This window comes from Scomber scombrus, chromosome 3 (assembly GCF_963691925.1).
Source record: "Scomber scombrus chromosome 3, fScoSco1.1, whole genome shotgun sequence".
Classification (NCBI taxonomy): Eukaryota; Metazoa; Chordata; class Actinopteri; order Scombriformes; family Scombridae; genus Scomber; species Scomber scombrus.
In genome coordinates, this window is record NC_084972.1 from 28,042,840 (window position 1) to 28,069,104 (window position 26,265).

General features: G+C 37.5%; 5 protein-coding genes across 5 annotated transcripts; 1 reads left to right on the forward strand and 4 right to left on the reverse strand.

Moving 5' to 3' along the window:
• Positions 1–1,375: 1,375 nt before the first annotated feature.
• On the reverse strand, positions 1,376–2,026 carry LOC133977889 (transcription factor HES-5-like). The gene is made up of 2 exons (XM_062416188.1): positions 1,904–2,026; positions 1,376–1,792 (listed from the first exon to the last, which is right to left on the reverse strand). The coding sequence occupies exons 1-2, from the start codon at positions 2,024–2,026 to the stop codon at positions 1,376–1,378; spliced, it is 540 nt and encodes a 179-aa protein (XP_062272172.1).
• Positions 2,027–5,120: 3,094 nt separating this feature from the next.
• Positions 5,121–5,794, forward strand: LOC133977868 (transcription factor HES-5-like). The gene is made up of 2 exons (XM_062416166.1): positions 5,121–5,243; positions 5,372–5,794. Exons 1-2 carry the CDS (start codon positions 5,121–5,123, stop codon positions 5,792–5,794), a joined length of 546 nt encoding a protein of 181 aa, XP_062272150.1.
• A 7,042-nt stretch (positions 5,795–12,836) lies between these two features.
• Positions 12,837–13,402, reverse strand: LOC133977977 (transcription factor HES-2-like). The gene is made up of 2 exons (XM_062416285.1): positions 13,280–13,402; positions 12,837–13,169 (listed from the first exon to the last, which is right to left on the reverse strand). The coding sequence occupies exons 1-2, from the start codon at positions 13,400–13,402 to the stop codon at positions 12,837–12,839; spliced, it is 456 nt and encodes a 151-aa protein (XP_062272269.1).
• Positions 13,403–17,018: 3,616 nt separating this feature from the next.
• On the reverse strand, positions 17,019–17,686 carry LOC133977962 (transcription factor HES-5-like). Its single transcript, XM_062416267.1, has 2 exons — positions 17,564–17,686; positions 17,019–17,453 (listed from the first exon to the last, which is right to left on the reverse strand). Exons 1-2 carry the CDS (start codon positions 17,684–17,686, stop codon positions 17,019–17,021), a joined length of 558 nt encoding a protein of 185 aa, XP_062272251.1.
• Positions 17,687–22,058: 4,372 nt separating this feature from the next.
• On the reverse strand, positions 22,059–22,625 carry LOC133977947 (transcription factor HES-2-like). The gene is made up of 2 exons (XM_062416246.1): positions 22,503–22,625; positions 22,059–22,391 (listed from the first exon to the last, which is right to left on the reverse strand). The coding sequence occupies exons 1-2, from the start codon at positions 22,623–22,625 to the stop codon at positions 22,059–22,061; spliced, it is 456 nt and encodes a 151-aa protein (XP_062272230.1).
• Between the last annotated feature and the right edge of the window lie 3,640 nt (positions 22,626–26,265).

Below are 26,265 nucleotides of genomic sequence, written 5' to 3' on the forward strand. Positions count from 1 at the left end.
ATGCATGGTTGTCTCTTAAGTTACCCAATTGCAACATTGAAATGCTGCATCCATGTTAATGCCCTAGTAATGTTAATTAAAGTAAAATTATATAACTCTCCGAAAGAAGCCACTCTGCATAATAAGACTTCTGATGCTTCATTTCATTTTTCTGCTGATATTATTAATGTATGTATTTTTACACTGTGATATTACTACTTTTACCTGACCTGTTATTTCTTCCACCACTGAAATCTGCTCATACTTGCATATTGTGTCTTGAATAATGTGTCTTCTTTGAATTTGAGGCACTTGTGGTATTCCTGTAATTATGCATGAAGGTCAACACTTCAGCAACACTTCTAGTAAAAAGCAACATTATTGTTTTAAACGTAAGGCAGTATCAAATACGATGGTTTTATTATTGAGGGGAGGACTGTATGTAAAGGGATCAAGGTATTTAAGTGTGGAGACAAGTTTTTGCATTGAAGGGCACATACGTAAACTAACCACTAGATGGTAGTGCCGAGCCATAACGGAGTCACACGTGTCCTCTGCAGCCCCGGGGATGGAGACAATCTGGGCTATGGCAACCCAGTATCATGCCACAATCAATCCCTTTACTGTGATAGCATTCAGGTGAGGTTGTTTACTGTTGATTCTTGTCAGTGTAAAGAATGAAATAGCACATTTCAAGATATAGTTGATGACTTTTTATTCAAAAAGAATAAATGGGTCACATCATGTTTCTCTGTCTCCAAAGAGGCAAAATAGTGGTGATGATACATCACAGCAAAAACTTGTAGTTCAAGACGATGTACTCAAATAGAGTAGAAGGAACATCTTCAGAATCTTTACAAAAGACAGAGGTTTGTTTAAAACAAGCTAAACAATGATAAACTCTCTTGCACTGAGAGGAAATAAGATGAACATTTACAGTAAAACATGCTCACAATAGGACAGATTACTGCAAGACCCAACATGGGTCAAAGTAAAATATACAAGTTATAAGTACATAAAAATGCACACAAAAACACTACCAGAAAGTAGCTGAGATTTGCCAGCTCCTGTCACTGCATTAAACTTAACACAGAAGTCTTAAAGAACTTAAAGGAAGGTGTACTAATGCTGGCCAGTACTGGCCAATCATATTGAGAGATCAATAAGAGAAAATATAGTATTCATAGAATACAAACAATGTTTTCAGATTAAAAAATATATACTTTCTTTGAAAATATGCTTTAAGACAAAAAAGAAAACATCAGTCCAAGAGGACTTTATGATGAATAAAATCACTGTGCCATGACAGTTCTATTACATTTCAGAATAATGTTTCTGTTATTAACTTTTGACCAACATGGTCATCTTTGTTTGTCTGTAATGACTCTGTATGAGTCTACCACGGTCTCCAGAGGGCGCTGTTGACTGGACTCTTCTTTTTAGTGATGCTGGTCTTGACTGTGGAGCTCAGAGGAGAGAAGTCAGCATCTCTCAGGTTCTTGTCAGAAGAAGACTGCAGCGTATTGAAGTGGTTCAGCAGTCTTCTCTGGGACTGTGTCTTCACCTCCTCCTTGGACAGGAAGTGTGCCACCTCTCGGACACACCTGGAGTAGCCTTGATCCACAGCTGCTGAGCCAACACCTTGATGCTGCAGTCGTCGAAGGAAGCAAACTGTCATCTCCAGGATGTCTGCTTTCTCCATCTTGGAGTCTGGCTGCTGTTTGAGGAACTCTGGACCCAAGAGAGACTTGAGCTGTTCAATACTGTTGTTGATTCGCTCTCTGCGTACCTTCTCCACCAGAGGCTTTCTGAGCTGAAGAAAGAAGAATAAAGTCATTAATAAACTTATTCTGGAGTTCCGTGATAGCATGAATAAAGACAAGATTTCTTGAAAAGATTAAGTCATCATGAATCTTCAATTTACCTTGTGGGTCAGAGTCAGATGCTCCTGAGAGTTGGTCATTGCTGCAGTGATTGTAGGTGCCATAGCTGGATCTCTGTGCTGTAGAGGTCTCTGTAGAGAGAATCTGACCTCTGCTGGCTGCATCCCTCCTATTTATAGTCCCACATCTCCATATGAATGTGTGGGTCTTGGTCTGGCTGGAGTTTCTCACAGTCTCAGCCAATCAGAGAGCTCAGTAAGACAATAAGGCATGTGGAGCATGCAGCATGCTCAATGCAGTTATAGTGCCCGAGGGACAATGGTTAGGTCTCAGGGGAACAGGTGGAGGACTGGGGGGGGTGATGGAGAGAGACTCACATCGCTCTGTGTGAATCTGGGAAAGTGGTGACCCTGTAAAGATCAGATCTGATGTCTGATGCTGAGATCAATGACTTTGACTGAGCACACGCTCATCATTCCATCACACACGTGGGAGAATGAGACTGTCTTCAACTTTTAAAAAAACACCTTCGTATCTTGGAAGCATTGTTGCATTTGTGGCATCAAATTAGTTATCAAACCATTGTTTACATTAAAGCCAATTGTACATCTCTTTAAAACATATGTTTTATGTTGAAGCCAACATAATTCATTAATAAGACCAGGTACTGAAGGCATTATCGGTCTGATGTATATACAGTATTGTAACAAGGCACTCACTGAGTAAAACAGTAGAGCGAACGTCACTTCTGATAGTCGTCCAGATGAAACAGATGTGCCCTCTGTCTTGTGACAGGTTGTTGCAGTGAGTATAGAGTTAGTCAGGCTTTCCCACACTGAATCCTGTGAACTGTGATCAATGCACCACAAAAGGAGTTTGAATGGTTTACTGATGACTATTAGCCCACTGTTGTTCAGGGCAAACAACCTGACGGCACTAACCATCTGGAGGGAAAGAGCAACTACTGCAATAGAGTTTTCTATAGGTTGGAGCTGAAGTTTGAGGAGATGGAGTTGAGGTGGAAGTTATTTTTTAAGAATTTAAACGTAAAAACCACATTATTATCCAGTGGTTTCTGATGTCCAACAATGAAAGATGATATATCAATTTGTTCTGAAAGTCCAACTATTTTCTTTTCTGTCTCTTGTATTTTCTGTTCCATAATTTAATCCACCCTCAGTCTCGGGTTAGTAAATTCATTTAGAGGTTTCTACAGACACATGGAATTTAGACAAAGGTATATGTATGTCAAAACATGAAGAAAAAACAAACGTCTTTATAACCCTTGCTGTAAGAGCAGCATTGCTGTGGCATTTTGGCATCCACCAATGGAACAAACAAAAGGTCTTAAATCGAAATGATGACCCATTAAACTGAGGGGAAATGAAGTTGGCAAAAGTTAGAGCGTTGGCACCAAAAAGAGACAGACAGAAAGAAGACAGAATGAGGAAAAGAGGGAAAAAAAATCTTCTTCTGAAGTGTGCCAACTCCCCTCGGAGAATAGTCAGGTGCTGGTGGGGTTGAGGATGCTAATCACACTGAACTGTGACTCTGCTCTCACAGCTTTCCCACACTCTGTCCATTGACCGAGCTCCTTCCCAACAATAGACATGTGCCTTGTTAAATGCTAATTCATCCCCACACAAGAGGCTCCCTGCTCTCCCCTGAGGATAAAGTTTGTTGTTTAGACACTCTCCTCAATTAAGAGAGGAGAACAAGAGAAATAAACACAAATATTTTGACTGGGAATGTAACCTGACAACCAATCTAGTAAATGTATTTAGGTGCAGAATTGATAATTACTTACTTAAAGGACTGGGGCTGCGCATTTTTAGTTTAAAAATGTGTTTAAACATTGGAGAATGATGATAAATAGATAGTTATAACAGTACTGAAAGTACAGCAATAAGCTTTAATAATTCTGTAAAATAGTATTTAATTTGCAATTTAGTTAAGTTTCACAAATGGAATTCATATTAGCCTTTCATTGTTTGTTTTTTCCACCTGATTTTTAATATGAAATATACAAAAGACACATATGCACATACAAAAATAAACTATATGATCTTAATATACATGTTGTCAGATTTAGTGAGTAAAAAATGTAAACATTTAAGATGCTGTGGTAAAGACGCCCACCTCTCCCCACCACCTCCTCGCAGACGTCTTTGTCTGGTCTGCCTCTATTGTCCCACAGGGGCTCTGTGAGTGAGTTTTCTCTGGTTTCCCACACTCTGTCCATTCACTGCCTTCAAGAACAAAAGAAGTGTGTCTGGTTGCACATCACATTAATTATGGAGTCAGTTTACGAGTTTTGTCTCACTGCTTCTGAATGGGAATTCCTGTCACCAAGATTCGTCATTACTAGGCTTTTGTAAAAACGCTATGAGGAATGCAGACATGCTAAGGATTAATGAACGTTCAAAAGCTCTTTTTTTTACCCCTACTTTAGATTCAAATTGTTCCTGTGCATTCCAGGCTGTTTATTATGACGGGAACGATGAAAGGCAATCATTCCTGAATTGATTAGGTGCTGCTCATGGTGCTATAACAATATGAATTTGAAGTTAACGATTATTTTTAATTGCTGCTATCACATTTTATTTAAAAGATGATCAAGCCATGATCACCCAGGTTTTGATTAGGAATTTCAATTTTTAAGACTATTGAAAAGGGTTTTTTGCATTCAGAATGTGGATCTAGTAATACTTCTTTAAAGTTTAGTAGGAGTACCGCTTCAACTGCTGATTTCACATCAACAGCAGTGTTCCCATTTACAAAGGAAATCAAGTAAGAGGATTACTTCCTTGCATTGAATATAATAAGACTTACATATACATTTTTATTAGGTTGGTTTATATGATACTGAAATATCTGGATGTTCAGTCACCATTACTTCATATTTGTTTTGTTTTAATATTACTGTCTATCACATACTATCGCCCACGTGTGTGATGGAACGTTCAGCGTGTGCTCAGTCAAAATCGTTCATCCCAGCATCAGACATCAGATCTGATGTCTACAGGGTCACCGTCTTTCCCAGATTCACACAGAGCTCTGTGAGTCTCTCTCCATCAGCCCCCTCCCCCTAACCTGTTCCCCTGAGATCTAACCATTATCCCCCAGGCCATAAGAGCATTCAGCATGTTATATCCTTTATTGTCTTACTGAGCTCTCTGATTGGATGAGACTGTGAGAAACTCCAGCCAGACCAAGACCCACGCATTCATATGGAGATGTGGGACTATAAATAGGAGGATGAAGCCAGCAGAGATCAGATTCTCTCTACCGAGACCTCCACAGCACAGAGATCCAGCTATGGCACCTACAATCACTGCAGCAATGACCAACTCTCAGGAGCATCAGACTCTGACCCACAAGGTAAATTGAAGATTCATGATGATCTAATCTTTTCTTGAGAAGTTGTCTTTCTTCAAAAAAGTTTCTTGTTCATCCAAATAATAAACTCCAGAATAAGTTTATTAATGACTTTATTCTTCTTTCTTCAGCTCAGAAAGCCTCTGGTGGAAAAGTTACGCAGAGAGCGAATCAACAGCAGCATTGAGCAGCTCAAGTCTCTCCTGGGTCCAGAGTTCATCAAACAGCAGCCAGACTCCAAGATGGAGAAAGCAGACATCCTGGAGATGACAGTTTGCTTCCTGAGACGACTGCAGCAGCAACATCAAGCTGTGGAGTCCGCAGCTGTGGATAAAGGCTACTCCAGGTGTGTCCGAGAGGTGGCACACTTCCTGTCCAAGGAGGAGGTGAAGACAAAGTCCCAGAGAAGACTGCTGAACCACTTCAACAAGCTGCAGTCTTCCTCTGACAAGAACTTGAGAGATGCTGACTTCTCTCCTCTGAGCTCCACAGTCCAGACCAACATCACTAAAGAGAAGAATCCAGTCAACAACATAGTCTGGAGGCCTTGGTAGACACCTAAAGACAAGCATATTGTACAAGTAGTTGTATTGATGCGCATTCTTGTGGTTGTGTTATTGCATATGTTACTGCAGTTTTTCCACGTGTATTGCCTTTTGTAAAGGTTAGATTCTGTGTTTCTGTGATATTTGCAGATAACAGGCTCGCTACTGTTTGTATTTCAGAAGCAGCGACATAACTCTGATTCAAAAGTTACTCTGTGAAGTAAATATTATTGTTCCCTATTGGAATGCCTATATATTGTTAGTAACACTGACATGTTTGTGCTTTTTCTCCATATAGGAGAAACTGTTATTAATGTTGAACATGTTTAAAATTTACATGTGATATTCACATACTATATTGATACAATTTTAATTCTGATGCATTTGTTTATATCTTAAGTCTGCATTTTTAGCATGAAATAAGTTTGTGCATGAAAAAATTAATCAAGACAAATGTGCTGTTTCTCTGTGAGTGACAGCACTCACACCTTCAGTGAAGGATTGTTGTTTAGAACAAATTTCAAAATGAATGTATCTCTTCTAACCAAGTGGTGTGCATTAAAACAATCATAAAAAACAACAACAATTATGCCTCATGATCATCATTTATTCATATTTCACTTGATCTCAATCCAGTGCATATTTTACTTCTATGTATTTCATACTTGGAGATAACAAAGCCAGCTGATAAACGCAAAACACTGAGCAAAATGTCTCAGTTACATCACCTTTTGGTAAAGTAAAACTGAAATGAGCAGCAAAATCCTACTGTAGCACATCTGGTAAGGGAGTGATGAGTGGGTCTTTTTACACACTGATTACAGTGACAGTAAACCAGATGAGTTAGACGGTCACAAAGCCGTTTTTTCAACCCTTCAGCTGTAAGCTTATGGCTGTCATCACATCTACAATCACATCTGTAATCAGTGCAAAATGAGACGTTATGTAATAAATGGGTGACAATTTAACATAAAGGCCAACATAAAGTGTCTTAATGAGGCGTTAGGTCTCCACAAGCCTCCTACATAAACACCACCACTTCCACAAAATATTTGGTGTTTTGATGGAGACACTGTCAGTAAGTTCACACCACAATCTGCCATACTGTAGGCGTATAACTGAGATCTGACTGCAAAGCCTGTGGTATATAATTGATATAATTTTCATACTTACTGTATCAAACATTCAGGCTGCACTTTACAGACAAATCTGCATTTAATATGTTTCTCTTCCCTTTTTTTTTTGGTTTATTCTTTAATTAGTCACTTGTACCTGTATAATGGTTGCTGTTAACAGTGGTGTAAACACCAGTTTGTTTTCATTGAACAGGTACTGCTCACATTTACGCTGTTAAAATCATATCATATTGCTGAAAGGCACGGAAAAGAATATATTTGCTCCACTTAAAAACTCAAATAAAATTTCTTGTGATTATACATCAAGAATATGACTGCACTGATTGAAGTTAAAATGTGTTTTTTCAAACTCTGGTAGATACATTTTAATGGTGTTATGCCCAAAATTGATTCAAATGAAGTGACATGAGAAAGTGTTTATGTCAAACATATTTATTTTATTTTCTTGGAATCTGCAACAAAACCAGAACAACTTAAAATCCATTTTGGTAACAAAACTGATAAACAAAATAACGTATGCATACACAGCATACATAAAATAATAACAAAGCCCTTTTCAGAAGAAAGGTAGATTTTTTTGAAAAAGTATAAGACACATTATACCTTGAAACAAGGCAGTACAATTTTCACAGGAAGAACAGGTTGACGTTGTTCTGCTTGGCTTAAGATTTTAAACAGAATTTAGAGAAGGCATTCAGTACAATTTCTCAAGCTAAAATAAAACATCTTCTATCTGTCCACCCATACACTCATAATTTTATCAGACAAAACACAGCAGCCAATGTCTGCATAGTTAAGAGACTTGGATTAATACTCAGTGGTTTTGTTTTAAAAAAAATAAAAAAGTAACCACAAGAGCCATAAATCCAAAAAGCAGCACAACATGTTTTAACAAAATTAGATATTCTCTCATCTCCTCAGTCAGTGACTTCTCAGCCTTTAACTTTGAATCCACTTTTCTTCCTCTGATCATCATCATATTAAGTGACAAATATGGGGAATTACCCAGAACACTCAAAATATCCTGAATTTGGATCCAGGTTTTTTTAAACCTCAAAAAGAAGTTTTTTCTAAACTGTTTCAATAAGGCTAACGAGCCTTATTAGTCTCGTAAATCTGCTTGTCATAATGCAAAAAAATGCATTTCTCAACAGCCAGCAGATTTTCAACACACATTCTGTGCACACTTCAAAACACATAGACGCAGTTGGCATCAATAAAATATGTTGTCTTTCACAGATCAACAAACTGCAATCATTTGAATGCAGTTTCAGTGATTTTTCAATTGTCCGTTCCAGCTTAGTGTTTAAAAACACAATGGAGCCAGGTCGTCCTCTGCGTCAGGAAACAGGCGTAAAATGTCCCTTGAATATTTGGAGTAGCCGTTATGTGACAGCAGGGCTTTTCTCAAGGTGAGGAGGGACTTTGTTTTCTCCAGGATGTCTGAAACAGAGATCCCATTCTGGATGTGTTCTTCAATCAGAGCCTTCAGCTTCTCCACTCCAATGCTGCATTTCCTCTCCAACATGTTGAGTTTGCACCTGAAAGAAGTAAAGTTGTGACTTTTAGTAACATGGTCATCAGTTTAATGAAAAGTAAAAAATCTTTACAGAGATAAAAGAGGTTTTTAATTTACAGTTAATGACATTTTGGTTTGGTGACTTACCTGAAGAGCTGTTCCTTCATGGTGTCTTGAAGAGCAAGGTCTGCGTAGAGAGCCATTTTCTGGTTAGTTTCTGGTTTTCTGCAGTTGGAAACTTCTGCTGTTGCTTGGGAAGGTTGAGTGGGTGTCTCTGCTCAAATGTGCGTCTCTGCTCCGCATTTATGCTGCTCATCCTGCAGCTTGTCTGCTGCTCAGCCAATCAGGAGGCTCAGAACTCAGGACAATAGATTGAATTTAATGGCTGTCACACAGAACAGGTGGGATGCTTTATCTGTATGCCACAGATCAATGAGGTCAGTGGGAAAATGTTCTTCCTCAAGTGGACACGACCCGAGTGACTATAAACTGATGTGGTGCTTTGCCTGAAAATGTGCAAATGAAAATAAAAAATTAAATAAAGAAAATATTCTTATTGGCATAAGAATGTCCTATATATTTATGCACAACAAAAACAACTTTTCTGACTTGTAAACTTTCATTTTTATTAAATGGAAGATGAATGGACAGCTCCCCTTCTTTCTCACTGTAAATCTATGTTAGGAATAACCGGAAAGGAGCTTAGTTTGTATTATTTATTTAAAGAAAATACTCATCAAACTCTAACACCAGAATATATAAATAAAAGCATTCCTTCAAAAAATTACCCAAAAGCTATAATAATATTCTAATGTTATATTTTCTCACTCTGTGTTTCCCAGCAGTGAGTAACAGCCAAACCAGATGGTTTATCTGTGAAGTGGCCTTCTGTCCCGTCCCTGCCTGAGAACCATCCTGAGGCTTTGTGAAAGCAGACACACTTCTATTGTGTACGCGGCTGAGCAGACTGCATACAGAAGTGTGGGAAGCCGTGTGTCGCTGTGGCTCCCAGCCTCAGAGAGAGAGGAGGGCGTGTGACTGGGGCACGTTCAGCCTTGTGCAGGGAGCTGTGGGAGCTCAGAGGAGGGGAGCTCGGAAACCGGAGCCCCTACACAGACAGCAGATACATGGAGACAGATGGAGACGAGATAAACAGGGAGGGTAAACCCACCTGAACCTGGTCAGTTTCCAGTCGTGTCACTAAATATATTTTTAAAACTGTTTCTCACATACATCTAACTCAAAGTGAAAAGAAGAGCGCAAACAGCAATAATTGCTAAGAATAAAACCACTATCAAACGTCAATAATAATCTGACTTCTATGGGTGACTGGAGGGGATTGGGAAAAATCAACTAGGTTTCTTGATTGTTTGATTGATTGATTTTGTTTATGGATCATACAGTGACAAACTAATCCAAGGGATAACATTTAAAAGTGAAAAAACTTAAATAAAACACAAAGAAGCACAAGACATTCAACATAAAAACTAAACAAAATGCAATCCTTAAAAAAAAACAATAACTACATCACTTCAATTTACAACTCAAAGACAAAGACAACCTAAACAAACTATTTCATTGCAAATCTCACTAGAGATATGTTACCCTGTTCCATAAAAAAGTCCTTACCTGACTTCTATAAGCCCTTTTCATATTTAAAGACTTGTGAAGAATGTGTAGCAGAGGGCTGCTCCACAATATGACACCAGTATAAAAAAGGCCACATTATTCACTCGAGGCACTTTACAAGAACATAAACTGGACCTGGTAATATAGTTACGCTTTGATAATATTGTACATATGATGCAGCTTCTGTTGTTCAGCTCTAAGCTGTACTGGCAGCAATCCTGCCCTTCTGAATTAATTATGACTTATATGAGTTTGAGGGGATGCATTTAATAAATACCTAATAATGTTATTTTGCATCATCTGCAGCTTGTTCTGAAGTTTAATTGACAAAACATTGTACCAAGCAGAACATACATAATCAAAATGACACTAACAACGATGACAAAAAAAGTTGAACTTAAGTTTGCCAGCACACCTAGTAACATTTTAGCAGTGATAGATTCACAGGACAGGATAGTGACTTCTCTGATATTACTCCTAAATATGAGACTCTGAGATTCAATTTCAGCTCCATTACAAGATAATTTCAGTGTATTTGTTTTGGACAGTTTCCTCTTAGTTCCACACAAGATTGACTCTGTTTTACCCAAATGTATTGAATGCTTGTAATCAATATGCCACTTTCTAATTCATTTTTCTATCTCTCTGACATCATTCCCAGATACCAATGAATCCCAACTCATAGACCATGATTTCATAGATTTTGCTTGAGTTTATTCCTGATATTTTGGATAGTTGATCAGGTTCCAACTTTTAAAAAATGGACAGAGACCTCCTAAATGCACCACCAACTCTATGCATAGCAACTGCAAGTGACATAAAACACATCCATTACATGGTGTTTTTTGCAAGAAGTCTGAAGGCTGAAGACTAAGATTTATGAATTAAACACCCTACAACACCCTAGCACATAATTAATTAAATAATGAATATAAATTATTAGTGAGGTGATGATGTTATTTAAGTGTTGCATATTATGATATTACTATTTTTGGCGTTTGTCGTAAGAATAATATATTTGATACTAGCTGAGCAGGTGTGGAGCAGTATTTGTGTGCAGTGTGAGCATGCGGTAAAGGGGGTAAAATGTATTGATTATTTAATTATTTTATAAGTTATTTCTTTGTTATTATTGTTATTATTTGTTTGAAAAAGTTTGTAAAGAGTAAAGTTACAACACATTTAACACTCTCTATGTTGGTCTCTCACAATTTCTCTTTCTCTCTCTTTCGTTGGTGTAGAACAAAAAAAAATGTAAATGGATGGAATTCCATCAGTGGTGCATAATGTTTTATTATGTTATATTGGTTGATTAATACACCAACCCATTGCTTAATGTTAAATCTCACTGAGATGGTATATTATTCAACATTTAATTACATGTATTTAATGTTCTGAGGATGTGTTTAAAAATGTAAAGAAGACATTCCTTTCTACCATATTGTATTCTTTAAAATGTCTTTATCTTATCAGATGTTTACAAGAATGTGGTTGTTTCGTGATCAGTACTGTAAGGGGGTTTATAATTGTAGCAAGAGTGAGAAAAAGTGAAACCACAAATATGGAACTTTTATCTAAAACTATCAAAATGTGAATCAGCTAACCAAGAAAACTGCAATCAAAAAGTTTTTTAACATCATAAATAAGCTGTAAAACAAAATAACATGAGAACACACATTTTTAAAATGACATTGTTTGTTTATTCAACAAGACATAATGAGCAGCATAATGTATGCAAGCTCCAATAAGAGGTGATGATACATCACAACAACAACTTGTAGATTTCTACAAGACACAAAGTACTCAGACAGAGTAAAGGAACAGCTGTCTTTATAAAAGACACAAAAATTGAAGAACAGATCACAAACTGCTCTTTAAGAGCATGTCTGAATGAGGTGAATTATTTTTCTCTTAATGAACAAAAGCAAAACGTGAAAAATGACCATAAAACAGATCAAAATATTATTTTCACAATGTGATGACAACCAGTCACTAAATATGACCAATTCTCTTTTTTTTTTGTTGAAAAAAACATGTAACAATATCACAGGAAAATTGTGACAGGGTGATATTAAGTAAACATGTGGATCTTACAACAGATCAGTTTTGAGTAATCACAGAGATTAAAGTGAGATAAAGTACATTATAACAATATGTCCATAAAAAGGACAGTTAAATATATGATCAAAATGATCAATACTGATCAAAAGGTAACAAATGTCATCATAGCATTATATTGTAACAATATGTGACATGTAGTGAAGCATAAAAGTATCACTAGAAAAAAGTGATAGCCTGATTTTAAACACACTCTTTAGAAAAAAAAGATAAACATTTGGATCTTACAACAGATCAGTTTTGAGTAATCACAAAGATTAAAATGAGATAAAGTCCATTATAACAACATGTCCATAAAAAGGACAGTTAAATATATGATCAAATGATCAATACTGATCAAAAGGTAATAAATGTTACCATAACATTATATACTACCAATACATGAAGTACAATGAAGCATAATAACAATTGCTGATGCAATCAGATTTAGTCCATGCAGCATGCATGACAAGATGCTCTTTCTTCACTTGAAAGATATTGTTGCTGTCATTTCCTTAGGAAATGTCATCGAGCACAAACACAAAAACACACAAATGATCCTTCTGTATACAGAAGAACAAGTGAATTAAATCTCAAATAATTCAGTCCAGTAATCTTTGACCAACATGGTCATCTGAGTGTTTCTGTAGTGACTCCAGTCTGTATGAGTCTACCACGGCCTCCAGAGGGCGCTGTTGACTGGACTCTTCACTTTAGTGATGCTGGTCTGGACTGTGGAGCTCAGAGGAGAGAAGTCAGCATCTCTCAGGTTCTTGTCAGAGGAAGACTGCAGCTTGTTGAAGTGGTTCAGCAGTCTTCCTTGCTGTTGATTCTGCTGCTGCAGTTGTGTCAGGAGGCAAACTGTCATCTCCAGGATGTCTCCTTTCTCCATCTTGGAGTCTGGCTGTTGTTTGAGGAACTTTGGACCCAGGAGAGACTTGAGCTGCTCAATGCTGCTGTTGATTCGATCTCTGCGTAACTTCTCCACCTGAGGCTTTCTTAGCTGAAGAAAGAAGAACAAAGTCATTAATACACTTATTCTGGAGTTTAGTGATAGCATGAATAAAGAAACTTATCATGAAAATATTGAGTCATCATGAATCATCAATTTACCTTGTGGGTCAGAGTCAGATGCTCCTGAGAGTTGGTCATTGCTGCAGTGACTGTAGGTGCCATAGCTGGATCTCTGTGCTGTAGAGGTCTCTGTAGAGAGAATCTGATTTCTGCTGGCTGCATCCCTCCTATTTATAGTCCCACATCTCCATATGAATGTGTGGGTCTTGGTCTGGTTGCAGTTTCTCACAGTCTCAGCCAATCAGAGAGCATGGTGAGGCAATAAAGGATACAACGTGCTGAATGCTGTTATTGCCTGGGGGACAATGGTTAGGTCTCAAGGGAACAGGTGGAGGACTGGGGGGGTTGATGGAGAGAGACTCACAGAGCTCTGTGTGAATCTGGGAAAGTGGTGACCCTGTAGAGATCAGATTTACTGCCTGATGCTGAGATCAATGACTTAGACTGAGCACACGCTCATCAACATCTGCGGTATAATGTTTGAATTACATGTGGGATAGAAATAAATGTAACCAATCAGTGGACCTTTTTTTCTATTAGCCTGTCTTATTGGGCCAAATTTAAAACATAACATGTGTAACTTATGCCATTTATTCTCCATTTTTAATCGATCGTTTTTCTAGATATTTTATTTTATACAACTTGATCATTTTTGTCTCAATTGTTTTTTCACCAATAATACAAAAATGTGTAAAACAGTACTATAACATGTAAAAAATACAGTGTGATTACCAGTCATGACACTTGAAATAAGCTGAGGACAGTAATCATGCTGCTGTCCAGATGTAACAGAGTCATTTGACACATGCCTCAGTGTGAGTAGAGAGTAGTTCTCACTTTCCCACACTGACTCCCTGTACACTGTGGTCAATGAACCACAAAGGGACTCCTGTGACAGATGCTTGCTGTGTGCTGTTATAGAAACAGAGCATGACATCACCAACCATCTGGAGGGAAAGGACGCCATTGGCTGGCTCTGGCAGTTTGTAAAATTTGAAATTACAGTTGAAAATCTTCAACATAATACTACAAAACTGATTTTGAATCTCATTGATCAGCTTCCAGTGATCATCATACGTGTTGAACTTCCAATTAAAGCAATGTTGTTGGACTAATGAACTTTTCATCAAAATTTTAGCTCTTCACGTGAGGGTTGATGGTTGAGGCAGCTGTTTGGTGAAGTGTGCCAAATCCCTTTAGAGAATTAGTCTGCTGCTGGTGGGGAGGATGCCATTCACACTCAGCTTTGATCTCCAGAGCTTTCCCACACTCCGTGCGTTAACAGAAAATAGACATGTGCCCCACTACTAATGGACTTTTTGAATAAACTGGCACAAGCAGCATGCAGGCGCCAAGAATAGAGGGTGGGGGCCACAGAACCCATGGAGGATCCTTCTCTAGAAATAATAATTAAAGTGAAATGTGGGTAAACAAGCCATATATGAGAAACTGAATTAATTATTTCACATTATAGGGTCATGAATAAACAATTAATACAGTAAAATGCTTAAATCTCATGCTTTTATCTTGGGTTAGAGTCAAAACACCAGATTAAGCAGCTTTGTGCACTCAGGTAAAATGTGACATGACTTGTGTTGTGAGTAAAGCACTTTGATATACAGCAGGAATGAAAAGTGCAGCATTATTTAATATATTATGTCTTATTTTTTATTGAAGCTTTCTCTTTTTTTAAGACTCACATTGATGAAGGTTAGCTTTATTTTGTTGGTGGTTCATTAAAAAAATGAAGTCGGCACTGGGCATGTTGATGAGAGACCATTTTGAGTGAAAGTGCTGCTATGTCTTTTCCAGTTGAATCATTACAAACTACTATAAAGTGTACAACCTCATATCAATACTCTGTAAGAGAATTATTAATTCACACTAATTTCAATTTTTAATTTTCAATAAGATCGAAGGCAAATTATTGAGCAAAAAGCCACTTTCTTTTAAAGAAAGATGAAGCATAGATAAGATTGAGAAAATGGTTTCAAATGTAAAACCAACTGTCGTCTTTTCAAATCCATGTATCAAAAGGATGCGATTCTCAGAAAAAGTTGAGAAATTTTACAGATTAATCTTTGTTTGACGATGAATATATAGGCAGGTTAAATATAGGACTCTGTGCAAAACTCTAAAAGTTTTAATTTCGACAAGATAAAATTATGATTTCTATCAATAATAGATTAACTGATCTCCATTTAGGGCATCAGAGCCCCTTTTAATGTCTGTCCCCATGGGCAGAGGTCTACTTCTATTGTCCCACAGGGGCTCTGTGAGTGAGTTTTCCCTGGTTTCCCACACTCGGTCCTTTCACTACTTTCAGTGGAGAAACAATAGAAGTGTGCCGTATTATCTGTCACTGTAGAGACAATGTGTGACCTCTTTAAAGAGGGAAATGGTTAACTTCAAACATTTTATATTAAAACACCTGCAGCTGACAGTTTTGCTAAAGGGAAGCTGCAACACAATTCTATTTGATATTTAAAATGTTCTCATTTGCCTTGATGACTCAACTTACTCTGTATAAATACAGTGAGATAACATTGATGATCTTTCTAGAAGAAGCATTGTTGTTGAACATAATTCAAATTGATTATGCTGAGATGTACGTTCAACAGTTATCTAACCTAAGATGCACAAATACTATATGTGCTGAATTTTAACTCGATATGAGGTAGGATCTATAATAGAGACATTTATCAAGTAAGTCAAATGGATTCAGTGAAAAACGGAAGAAAGTATCTTTTTTATCATTATAATGAGGATAATGACACAAAATATGATGAAAGACCAACATTTGCAACTGGCAGTGTTTTTTATTCAACGTGGCACAATGAGCCACGTAAAGTATGCAAAATCCAACAAGAGGTGATGAAACATCACAACAACAACTTGTAGATTTCTACAAGACACACTGTACTCAGACAGAGTAAAGGAACAACTGTCTTTATAAAAGACAAACAATTGACAGTATTTGAGGACACAGTACTCAGTGACAAGGGATTAATACATTTACAAAAGTAAAAGCTGATCTTACAACAGATCACAATGTTGTTGATAACCACAGAATCCAAATTCATTCTCAGAATTTAAAACTCTGGCTGTGTGACATCAATGAAACCTTTTAAAATAAAAGGATTAAAAGATCTTAAAATAGATCACGTCAGAATAAAGTTCATTATTGACATTTTTGACCAAATTGATTAATACTAATCAAGAGGTAACAAATACAAACATAGCATTATATTGTAACAATATGTGACATGTAGTGAGGCATAAAAGTATCACTAGAAAATTGTGATAGCCTGATTTTAAACAAACTTTTTAGAAAAAAAAGATAAACATTTGGATCTTACAACAGATCAGTTTTGAGTAATCACAGAGATTAAAGTGAGATAAAGTCCATTATAACAATATGTCCATAAAAAGGACAGTTAAATATATGATCAAAATGATCAATACCAATCAAAAGGTAACAAATGTTACCATAACATTATATACTACCAATACATGAAGTACAATGAAGCATAACAATTGCTGATACAATCAGATTTAGTTCATGCAACATGCATGACAAGATGCTCTTTCTTCACTTGAAAGATATTGTTGCTGTCATTTCCTTAGGAAATGTCATCGAGCACAAATATGAAAACACACAAATGATCCTTCTGTATACAGAAGAACAAGTGAATTAAATCTCAAATAATTCAGTCCAGTAATCTTTGACCAACATGGTCATCTCAGTTTGTCTGTAGTGACTCCAGTCTGTATGAGTCTACCACGGCCTCCAGAGGGCGCTGTTGACTGGACTCTTCTCTTTAGTGATGCTGGTCTGGACTGTGGAGCTCAGAGGAGAGAAGTCAGCATCTCTCAGGTTCTTGTCAGAGGAAGACTGCAGCTTGTTGAAGTGGTTCAGCAGTCTTTTCTGGGACTGTGTCTTCACCTCCTCTTTGCACAGGAAGTGCGCCACCTCTCGGACACACCTGGAGTAGCCTTGATCCACAGCTGCTGACTCAACAGCTGGATGCTGCTGCTGCTGCTGGTGCTGCAGCTGTGTCAGGAGGCAAACTGTCATCTCCAGGATGTCTGCTTTCTCCATCTTGGAGTCTGGCTGCTGTTTGAGGAACTTTGGACCCAGGATAGACTTGAGCTGCTCAATGCTGCTGTTGATTCGATCTCTGCGTAACTTCTCCACCTGAGGCTTTCTGAGCTGAAGAAAGAAGAACAAAGTCATTAATAAACTTATTCTGGAGTTTACTGATTGCTTGAATAAAGAAACTTCTCATGAAGAGATTAAGTCATCATGAATCATCAATTTACCTTGTGGGTCAGAGTCTGATGCTCCTGAGATTTGGTCATTGCTGCAGTGATTGTAGGTGCCATAGCTGGATCTCTGTGCTGTAGAGGTCTCTGTAGAGAGAATCTGATCTCTGCTGGCTGCATCCCTCCTATTTATAGTCCCACATCTCCATATGAATGTGTGGGTCTCGGTGTGGTTGCAGTTTCTCACAGTCTCAACCAATCAGAGAGCATGGTGAGACAAAAGAGGATGAAGCATGCTGAATGCTGTTATTGCCTGGTGGACAATGGTTAAATCTCAGGGGAACAGGTGGAGGACTGGGGGGGTTGATGGAGAGAGAATCACTGAGCTCTGTGTGAATCTGGGAAAGTGGTGACCCTGTAGAGATCAGATCTGCTGCCTGATGCTGGGATCAATGACTTTGATCACACATTGATCATCCCATCATACACGTGATGGAATAACAGTTATGGTGTAATGTTTAATGGTTTGGATTACATGTTGGATAGAAATAAAAGTAAATGCTTATTGGATTTTTTCAAATCTAGATTTTTGTTTTGAGTAAAAAGGTAAAACATGCTGTTATAGAAATTTGTGCCACTTATCCTCCATTTTGAATTAATAATTTACAGTATACGATTGCTTCGGCTTCATTTTATGTTTTCACCAATAATTCACTATTTTGTGAAACAGTACTATAACATGTAGAATTACAGTGTGATTCCCAGTCATGACACTTGAAATAAGCTGAGGACAGTAATCATGCTGCTGTCCAGATGTAACCAGATGTAGAGTCATTTGACACGTGCCTCAGTGTGAGTAGAGAGTAGATCTCACTTTCCCACACTGACTCCCTGTACACTGTGGTCAATGAACCACAAAGGGACTCCTGTGACAGATGCTTGCTGTGTGCTGTTATAGAAACAGAGCATGACATCACCAACCATCTGGAGGGAAAGGACGCTATTGGCTGGCTCTGGCAGTTTGTAAAATTTGAAATTTTGATGAAAAATCCCCACAAAGTATTACAAAAAATATTTCCAATACCATTTTTGAGCTTCCAGTGATCATCATACATATTGAACTTCCAATTAAAGCAATATTGTTGTAATGAACTTTTCATCAACATTTTAGCTCTTCACTTGAGGGTGGGAGGTTGAGGCAGCTGTTTGGTGAAGTGTGCCAAATCCCTTTAGAGAATTAGTCTGCTGCTGGTGGGGAGGATGTCGTTCACACCCAGTTCTGATCTCCAGAGCTTTCCCACACTCAGTGTGTTAACAGAAAATAGGCATGTGCCCCACTACTAATGGACTTTTTGAATATACAGCCACAAGGACTGTGCAGGTGCCAAGGGATAGAGGGAGGGGAACACACCCACAGAGGAGTGCATAAGGCAATTGTGACATTTTTGAATAATTACTTGACATTTTAGACTCATTAACAATCAATTAAGACAGTTAAACAATAAAATCTCATTATCTTGTCTTGGGTTACAATAACAACATAATGGTAGAACAACAGATTTAGTGATTTCTTTCCCCACTCAGGTAAAAATTAATGTGACAGGAAGTGAATACTGGATGGATGCCTTAGGAAAAGTGCCACCTACATGCCAACATTGATTTAGCAAGCAAACATCAATCATCCCCGTTAGAAAATGTCTTTAAAAAGTTGTTGTCACCCAAAACTTAACGTACAGTAGCAGTATGGGGAGGACAGGAGATGCAACACCTCTGGACACATCTTGGGGCGAGGCAACGACATCAAGCCAAGAAGTTTGGCCAACTAACACCTTTCAGTTTGGAGACAATGTTGGACTTTTCTTTTCTTATTGAAAACATTTCATTTACAGACCTGTATGGTATGTTTCAACAATGCAAAACTTAGATTGCCTGAACTTAAATAAATAAACTCAGAGTGAGGGTCCCATTCAAGCGGAACAGACAAGTCCAGTAATAAAAAAACTTTCAGAGCATTTCTGTCTATCATGCATTGGAGAGATTTTGCTAATAGCTATAGAGTTCATTCTTCCAAGTAGATATGGGGCTTGAGGTTTAAATTTTACATCTATAAATGAAGTGTTCCCCATACAAAATTAAGTTGTTTGCATGAAGATTCAGGTTTTTCTCCTCCAAAACTCCAGCTTTAATCAACATCATATTAAAAGGGTAAAGCTTTACGTCCTTAGATTGAAGCCAGCTCTGAAATGAAAGCCAACATTCTTGCTGATTCTCACTGGAAGAAAATATGTTCTACAGCAGTGGTCTCCAACCCTGCTCCTGGAGAGCTACTGCCCTGCATGTTTTAGGTATCTCCTCACTCTAACACACCTGATTCTAATAATCAACTCGTTATCAAGCCCTTTGACGAGCCTCAGCTGCTTGATAACGAGTTAGAGTGAGGAGATACCTAAAACATGCAGGGCAGTAGCTCTCCAGGAGCAGGGTTGGAGACCACTGTTCTACAGTCTCGATATCTCTCTCACAGTATACACGTTAGTTAAGTTATTCTAATTTAATCTTACATGCAAAAAGTGGTTGGATGGATAGATGTATTTCTAAATTTCAAATGCCACTTACAGTAGGAAACATTGAACAAGTTGGCCAGACAGGTGCCCAGTGGTAAGTATAGCTAGTTGACCTCTTGAAGGAAACTATGCTGTCACTGTGATGAAACAAGTGAAAGATAAATAGGATTAAAATATCGCTGTAAACTATGAAAGCTAATTGTCCTCTTTTCAAATCCATGTATCATGATGGTGTGACTCTCAGAAACATATGATAAATTTAACAAATTAATTATTGTGTGGTGACACAGGCTAGATATATCACTGACGGAAATGTTTTCAAAAACTGTACAAAGCCCCAAGAATAGTATTTTAAACAAGATAAACTTGTGATATCTATCAGTAATAGATTAACTGATCTCCATTTAGGGCATCAGAGCCCCTTTTAATGTCTGTCCCCATGGGCAGAGGTCTACTTCTATTGTCCCACAGGGGCTCTGTGAGTGAGTTTTCCCTGGTTTCCCACACTCTGTCCTTTCACTGCTTTCAGTGGAGGAACAATAGAAGTGTGCCGTATTATCTGTCACTCTAGAGACAATGTGTGACCTCTTTAAAGAGGGAAATGCTTAACTTCAAACATTTTATATTAAAACACCTGCACCTGCAGACAGTTTTGCCAAATTGATGCTATAACAAAATTGTATTTGAAATTTGAAATGTCCTCATTTTTCTTGATGACTTGATATCAATAGAGTGAGATAACATCAATAATCTCTCTACATAAAAAATCCTAATTTAACAACATTAAAATTGATTATACTTACATTCACGCTTAACAAGTACAGATACACAAATACTGTGTGTACTGAATTTTAACTTGATATGTGTCAATCAGAGGTATGGTCTATCATAGAGACATTTGTCAATTAAGTCAGATGGATTCAATAAAAAACTGAAGTATGTTTTCATCATTATAAAGGAGATAACCATGACATACAAAAAACGTGACATGAGAACAACTTTGCAACTGGCAGTGTTTTTTATTCAACGTGGCACAATGAGCCACATGAAGTATGCAAGATTCAACAAGAGGTGATGAAACATCACAACAACAACTTGTAGATTTCTACAAGACACACTGTACTCAGACAGAGTAAAGGAACAACTGTCTTTATAAAAGACAAACAATTGACAGTATTTGAGGACACAGTACTCAGTGACAAGGGATTAATACATTTACAAAAGTAAAAGCTGATCTTACAACAGATCACAATGTTGTTGATAACCACAGAATCCAAATTCATTCTCAGAATTTAAAACTCTGGCTGTGTGACATCAATGAAACCTTTTAAAATAAAAGGATTAAAAGATCTTAAAATAGATCACGTCAGAATAAAGTTCATTATCATATCACAATTGACATTTTTGACCAAATTGATTAATACTAATCAAGAGGTAACAAATACAAACATAGCATTATATTGTAACAATATGTGACATGTAGTGAGGCATAGAAGTATCACTAGAAAATTGTGATAGCCTGATTTTAAACAAACTTTTTAGAAAAAAAAGATAAACATTTGGATCTTACAACAGATCAGTTTTGAGTAATCACAGAGATTAAAGTGAGGTAAAGTCCATTATAACAATATGTCCATAAAAAGGACTGTTAAATATATGATCAAATGATCAATACTGATCAAAAGGTAATAAATGTTACCATAACATTATATACTACCAATACATGAAGTACAATGAAGCATAATAATTGCTGATGCAATCAGATTTAGTTCATGCAACATGCATGACAAGATGCTCTTTCTTCTCTTGAAAGATATTGTTGCTGTCATTTCCTTAGGAAATGTCATCGAGCACAAACACAAAAACACACAAATGATCCTTCTGTATACAGAAGAACAAGTGAATTAAATCTCAAATAATTCAGTCCAGTAAACTTTGACCAACATGGTCATCTGGGTGTATCTGTAGTGACTCCAGTCTGTATGAGTCTACCACGGCCTCCAGAGGGCGCTGTTGACTGGACTCTTCTCTTTACTGATGCTGGTCTGGACTGTGGAGCTCAGAGGAGAGAAGTCAGCATTTCTCAGGTTCTTGTCAGAGGAAGACTGCAGCTTGTTGAAGTGGTTCAGCAGTCTTCCTTGCTGTTGATGCTGCTGCTGCAGTTGTGTCAGGAAGCAAACTGTCATTTCCAGGATGTCTGCTTTCTCCATCTTGGAGTCTGGCTGCTGTTTGATGAACTCTGGACCCAGGAGAGACTTGAGCTGCTCAATGCTGCTGTTGATTCGCTCTCTGCGTAACTTCTCCACCTGAGGCTTTCTGTGCTGAAGAAAGAAGAATAAAGTCATTAATACACTTATTCTGGAGTTTAGTGATGGCATGAATAAAGAAACTTCTCATGAAAAAGATTAAGTCATCATGAATCTTCAATTTACCTTGTGGGTCAGAGTCAGATGCTCCTGAGAGTTGGTCATTGCTGCAGTGATTGTAGGTGCCATAGCTGGATCTCTGTGCTGTAGAGGTCTCTGTAGAGAGAATCTGATCTCTGCTGGCTGCATCCCTCCTATTTATAGTCCCACATCTCCATATGAATGTGTGGGTCTCGGTGTGGTTGCAGTTTCTCACAGTCTCAACCAATCAGAGAGCTTGGTGAGACAAAAGAGGATGAGGCATGCTGAATGCTGTTATTGCCTGGGTGATAATGGTTAAATCTCAGGGGAACAGGTGGAGGACTGGGGGGGTTGATGGAGAGAGACTCACTGAGCTCTGTGTGAATCTGGGAAAGTGGTGACCCTGTAGAGATCAGATTTACTGCCTTATGCTGAGATCAATGACTTTGATCTCATCACACACGTGAGAGAAAATAAAATTATAGTGTAATGTCTGAATTAAAGTTGGGCTTAAAAATGAAATCAAAAACTATTTGGATAATTTTATATATATATATACATATATATATATATCATTAAATTGTAAAAAGGTTAAATATAGCAAGTGAAATGTATCACATAGTTTGAATTGATAATTTACAGTATTTGATTATTTTGATTTAACATTTCTTGTTTTCACAACAATTCACTATTTTGTAAAACAGTACTTCAAACAAAAACAGTTAATGTCAGTTAAATGTGTGATTACCAGTCATGACACTTGAAATAAGCTGAGGACAGTAATCATGCTGCTGTCCAGATGTAACCAGATGTAGAGTCTTTTGACACGTGCCTCAGTGTGAGTAGAGAGTAGATCTCACTTTCCCACACTGACTCCCTGTACACTGTGGTCAATGAACCACAAAGGGACTCCTGTGACAGATGCTTGCTGTGTGCTGTTATAGAAACAGAGCATGACATCACCAACCATCTGGAGGGAAAGGACGCTATTGGCTGGCTCTGGCAGTTTGTAAAATTTGAAATTACAGTTGAAAATCTTCAACAAAATACTACAAAACTGACTTTGAATCTCATTCGTCAGCCTCCAGTGATCATCATACATTTTGAACCTCCAGTTAAATTACTGCCGTTGTACAAATAACTTTTCATCAAAATTTTAGCTCTTCACGTGAGGGTGGGAGGTTGAGGCAGCTGTTTGGTGAAGTGTGCCAAATCCCTTTAGAGAATTAGTCTGCTGCTGGTGGGGAGGATGCCATTCACACTCAGCTCTGATCTCCAGAGCTTTCCCACACTCCGTGTATTAACAGAAAATAGGCATGTGCCCCACTACTAATGGACTTTTTGAATACACTGGCACAAGCAGCATGCAGGCGCCAAGGATAGAGGGAGGGGGCCACACACCCTCCTTTAAAAATAATAATTAAAATGAAATGTGGCTAAATAAGGCATATATGAGAAACTGAATTAATTACTTCACATTGTAGGATCATGAATAACCAATTAATACAGTAAAATGCTTAAATCTCTAACTTTTGTACTGGGTCAGAGTCAAAACATCAGATTAAGCAGCTTTTTTCTACTTAGGTCAAATGTGACATGAACCACCTGCCATCAGCTGGTCGTTTTGTGTGTTGTGATTAGAGCTTTGTGAGAGAATTATTAACTCACAACAATTGTCAATGTTATTTTTCATTAAGCTCGAAGGCAAATTAACAAGCAAATAGTGATTTTGTTAATGAAACAAGTGAAAGAAAAGTTTTAGAAAATGTTTTCAAATGTGAAAACTAACTGTCTTTTTTTCAAATCCATGAATCATGTGGATGTGATTCTCAGGAACAGATGAGAAATTTTAAAAATTAATTCTTGTGTGATGGTGAGCAGGTTATATAAAGAAATATTTTCAAAAACTGCAAAGCCCTAATAATATTATTTTAGACTAGATGAACTTGTTATATCTATCAGTAATAGATTAACTGATCTCCATTTAGGGCATCAGAGCCCCTTTTAATGTCTGTCCCCATGGGCAGAGGTCTCCATCTATTGTCCCACAGGGGCTCTGTGAGTGAGTTTTCCCTGGTTTCCCACACTCGGTCCTTTCACTTCTTTCAGTGGAGGAACAATAGAAGTGTGCCGTATTATCTGTCACTCTAGAGACAATGTGTGACCTCTTTAAAGAGGGAAATGCTTAACTTCAAACATTTTATATTAAAAATCTAAATAAAAATGAAAGTAATAAAAAAATTGCTTTCATTTATGTTTAACGGGTATGTTATAGTTATACAACTACTGTACCTGCTGAATTTTATGATATGTGTCAGTCAGAGGTTGGATCATAGAGACATCTATGAATTAAGTGAGAAGAATATAAGTGGTGATGGTCTATTTTTCATCATTATAGGATAATGATGACACAAAATAACACGAGAAGCCTACATTTTCAAGTAGCAATGTTTGTTTATTTTGCAAGATTCAACAAGAGGTGATGATACATCACAACAACAACTTATAGATTTCTACAAGACACACTGTACTCAGACAGAGTGAAGGAACAACTGTCAATTGACAGTATTTGAAGACACAGTACTCACTGACAACAGATTAATAAAATCTATATTTGTAGAAGTAAAAACTCACCTTGCAACAGATCACATTGTTATTAACCACGCATTTTGATTGATTCTAAAAATGTAAGAATAACATTATCAAAGGAAAACTGTGGCAGGAAATGTTGGACTCACAAAAGGCAGCCGTCTGTATGTTCAGAAGAACACATGACTGCAATCTCAAATAATTCAGTCCAGTAATGTCTGGCTAACACAGTCATCTCATGTTGTCTGGTAGTGACTCCAGTCTGTTTGGGTCTACCACGGCCTCCAGAGGGAGCTGTTTTTCTTGAGATTTGTCCTAGTGTCAAGATTTCAAAGACAAAGTATTTTAAGGTTGTAATCCTGAAAAGTTATGGAACATTTTGAAAACCCATATATGATATGTTTTTAATTGTAAATAACAATTTAAGGGTCATAATCTGCATAACAAACTTAGTGACTTTGTTAAGTCCGCGCTTTTGGAAATGACAACTTATAAAACTGGTGAATGTGATTTTAAACATACAAAGAAAGAGTTAACGATGACCTAATGATTTAAACTGCTAAGAGGGTTTCCAGTTTGGAAGTTAGAGTCCCGTTCTACCCGTCTCCTCGGGTCAAAGGTCTGGATCTATTGTCCCACAGGGCTCTGTGAGTTGGTTTCCTCTGATTTCTCACACTGCTTTCAGCTCTGTGTATGAGTGTGGGAGGTTGAGACAGCCGTTTCTTGAAGTGTGCAAAATCCCTTTGGAGAATAGGAGGCTGCTGGTTGAGTTTAGGATGCTAATCAGACTCAACTTTGCTCTCTAGATCTTTTCCACACTCTGTCCATCTAAAGAAATGTATGCATGGGCCAAAATCAGAGGTGACGTTTAAAAGAGTTTTTTTTAGATGTAATTTTTTTTCTTTTTACTGTGCAGCTCACCAACATTTAATATCAAAATATGTAGGGAGTCAAACTGGAAGTAATGGAAACCACTTAAGAAATCAACCAAGTCATTAAAGTATTCAAAAAACCAATAGCCTGAATATAACCAATAAGCTGAGGTCAACATCTGGTACTTTGCTATGGTTATAAAGTTAGCAAAGCACTGATGCACATTGTTTAAATACTGCAAATTTCTCTTTCCCAATGTCTCTTGTTCAATTTATTTAAAAAAGGCCTTCATCCTGAAATGTTATTGTAAAAAAAAAAATAACATTTTTGTGCCACAATTTGCCTT

Bases quoted from the DNA above. Each gene is read 5' to 3' on its own strand.
- LOC133977868 (XM_062416166.1), top strand. From the start codon at position 5,121: ATGAAGCCAGCAGAGATCAGATTCTCTCTACCGAGACCTCCACAGCAC. The intron at 5,244-5,371 runs GTAAATTGAAGA...TTCTTTCTTCAG, and splicing joins ATCAGACTCTGACCCACAAG to CTCAGAAAGCCTCTGGTGGA.
- LOC133977889 (XM_062416188.1), bottom strand. From the start codon at position 2,026: ATGCAGCCAGCAGAGGTCAGATTCTCTCTACAGAGACCTCTACAGCAC. The intron at 1,793-1,903 runs GTAAATTGAAGA...TTCTTTCTTCAG, and splicing joins ATCTGACTCTGACCCACAAG to CTCAGAAAGCCTCTGGTGGA.
- LOC133977947 (XM_062416246.1), bottom strand. From the start codon at position 22,625: ATGCAGCCAGCAGAGATCAGATTCTCTCTACAGAGACCTCTACAGCAC. The intron at 22,392-22,502 runs GTAAATTGAAGA...TTCTTTCTTCAG, and splicing joins ATCTGACTCTGACCCACAAG to CACAGAAAGCCTCAGGTGGA.
- LOC133977962 (XM_062416267.1), bottom strand. From the start codon at position 17,686: ATGCAGCCAGCAGAGATCAGATTCTCTCTACAGAGACCTCTACAGCAC. The intron at 17,454-17,563 runs GTAAATTGATGA...TTCTTTCTTCAG, and splicing joins ATCAGACTCTGACCCACAAG to CTCAGAAAGCCTCAGGTGGA.
- LOC133977977 (XM_062416285.1), bottom strand. From the start codon at position 13,402: ATGCAGCCAGCAGAAATCAGATTCTCTCTACAGAGACCTCTACAGCAC. The intron at 13,170-13,279 runs GTAAATTGATGA...TTCTTTCTTCAG, and splicing joins ATCTGACTCTGACCCACAAG to CTAAGAAAGCCTCAGGTGGA.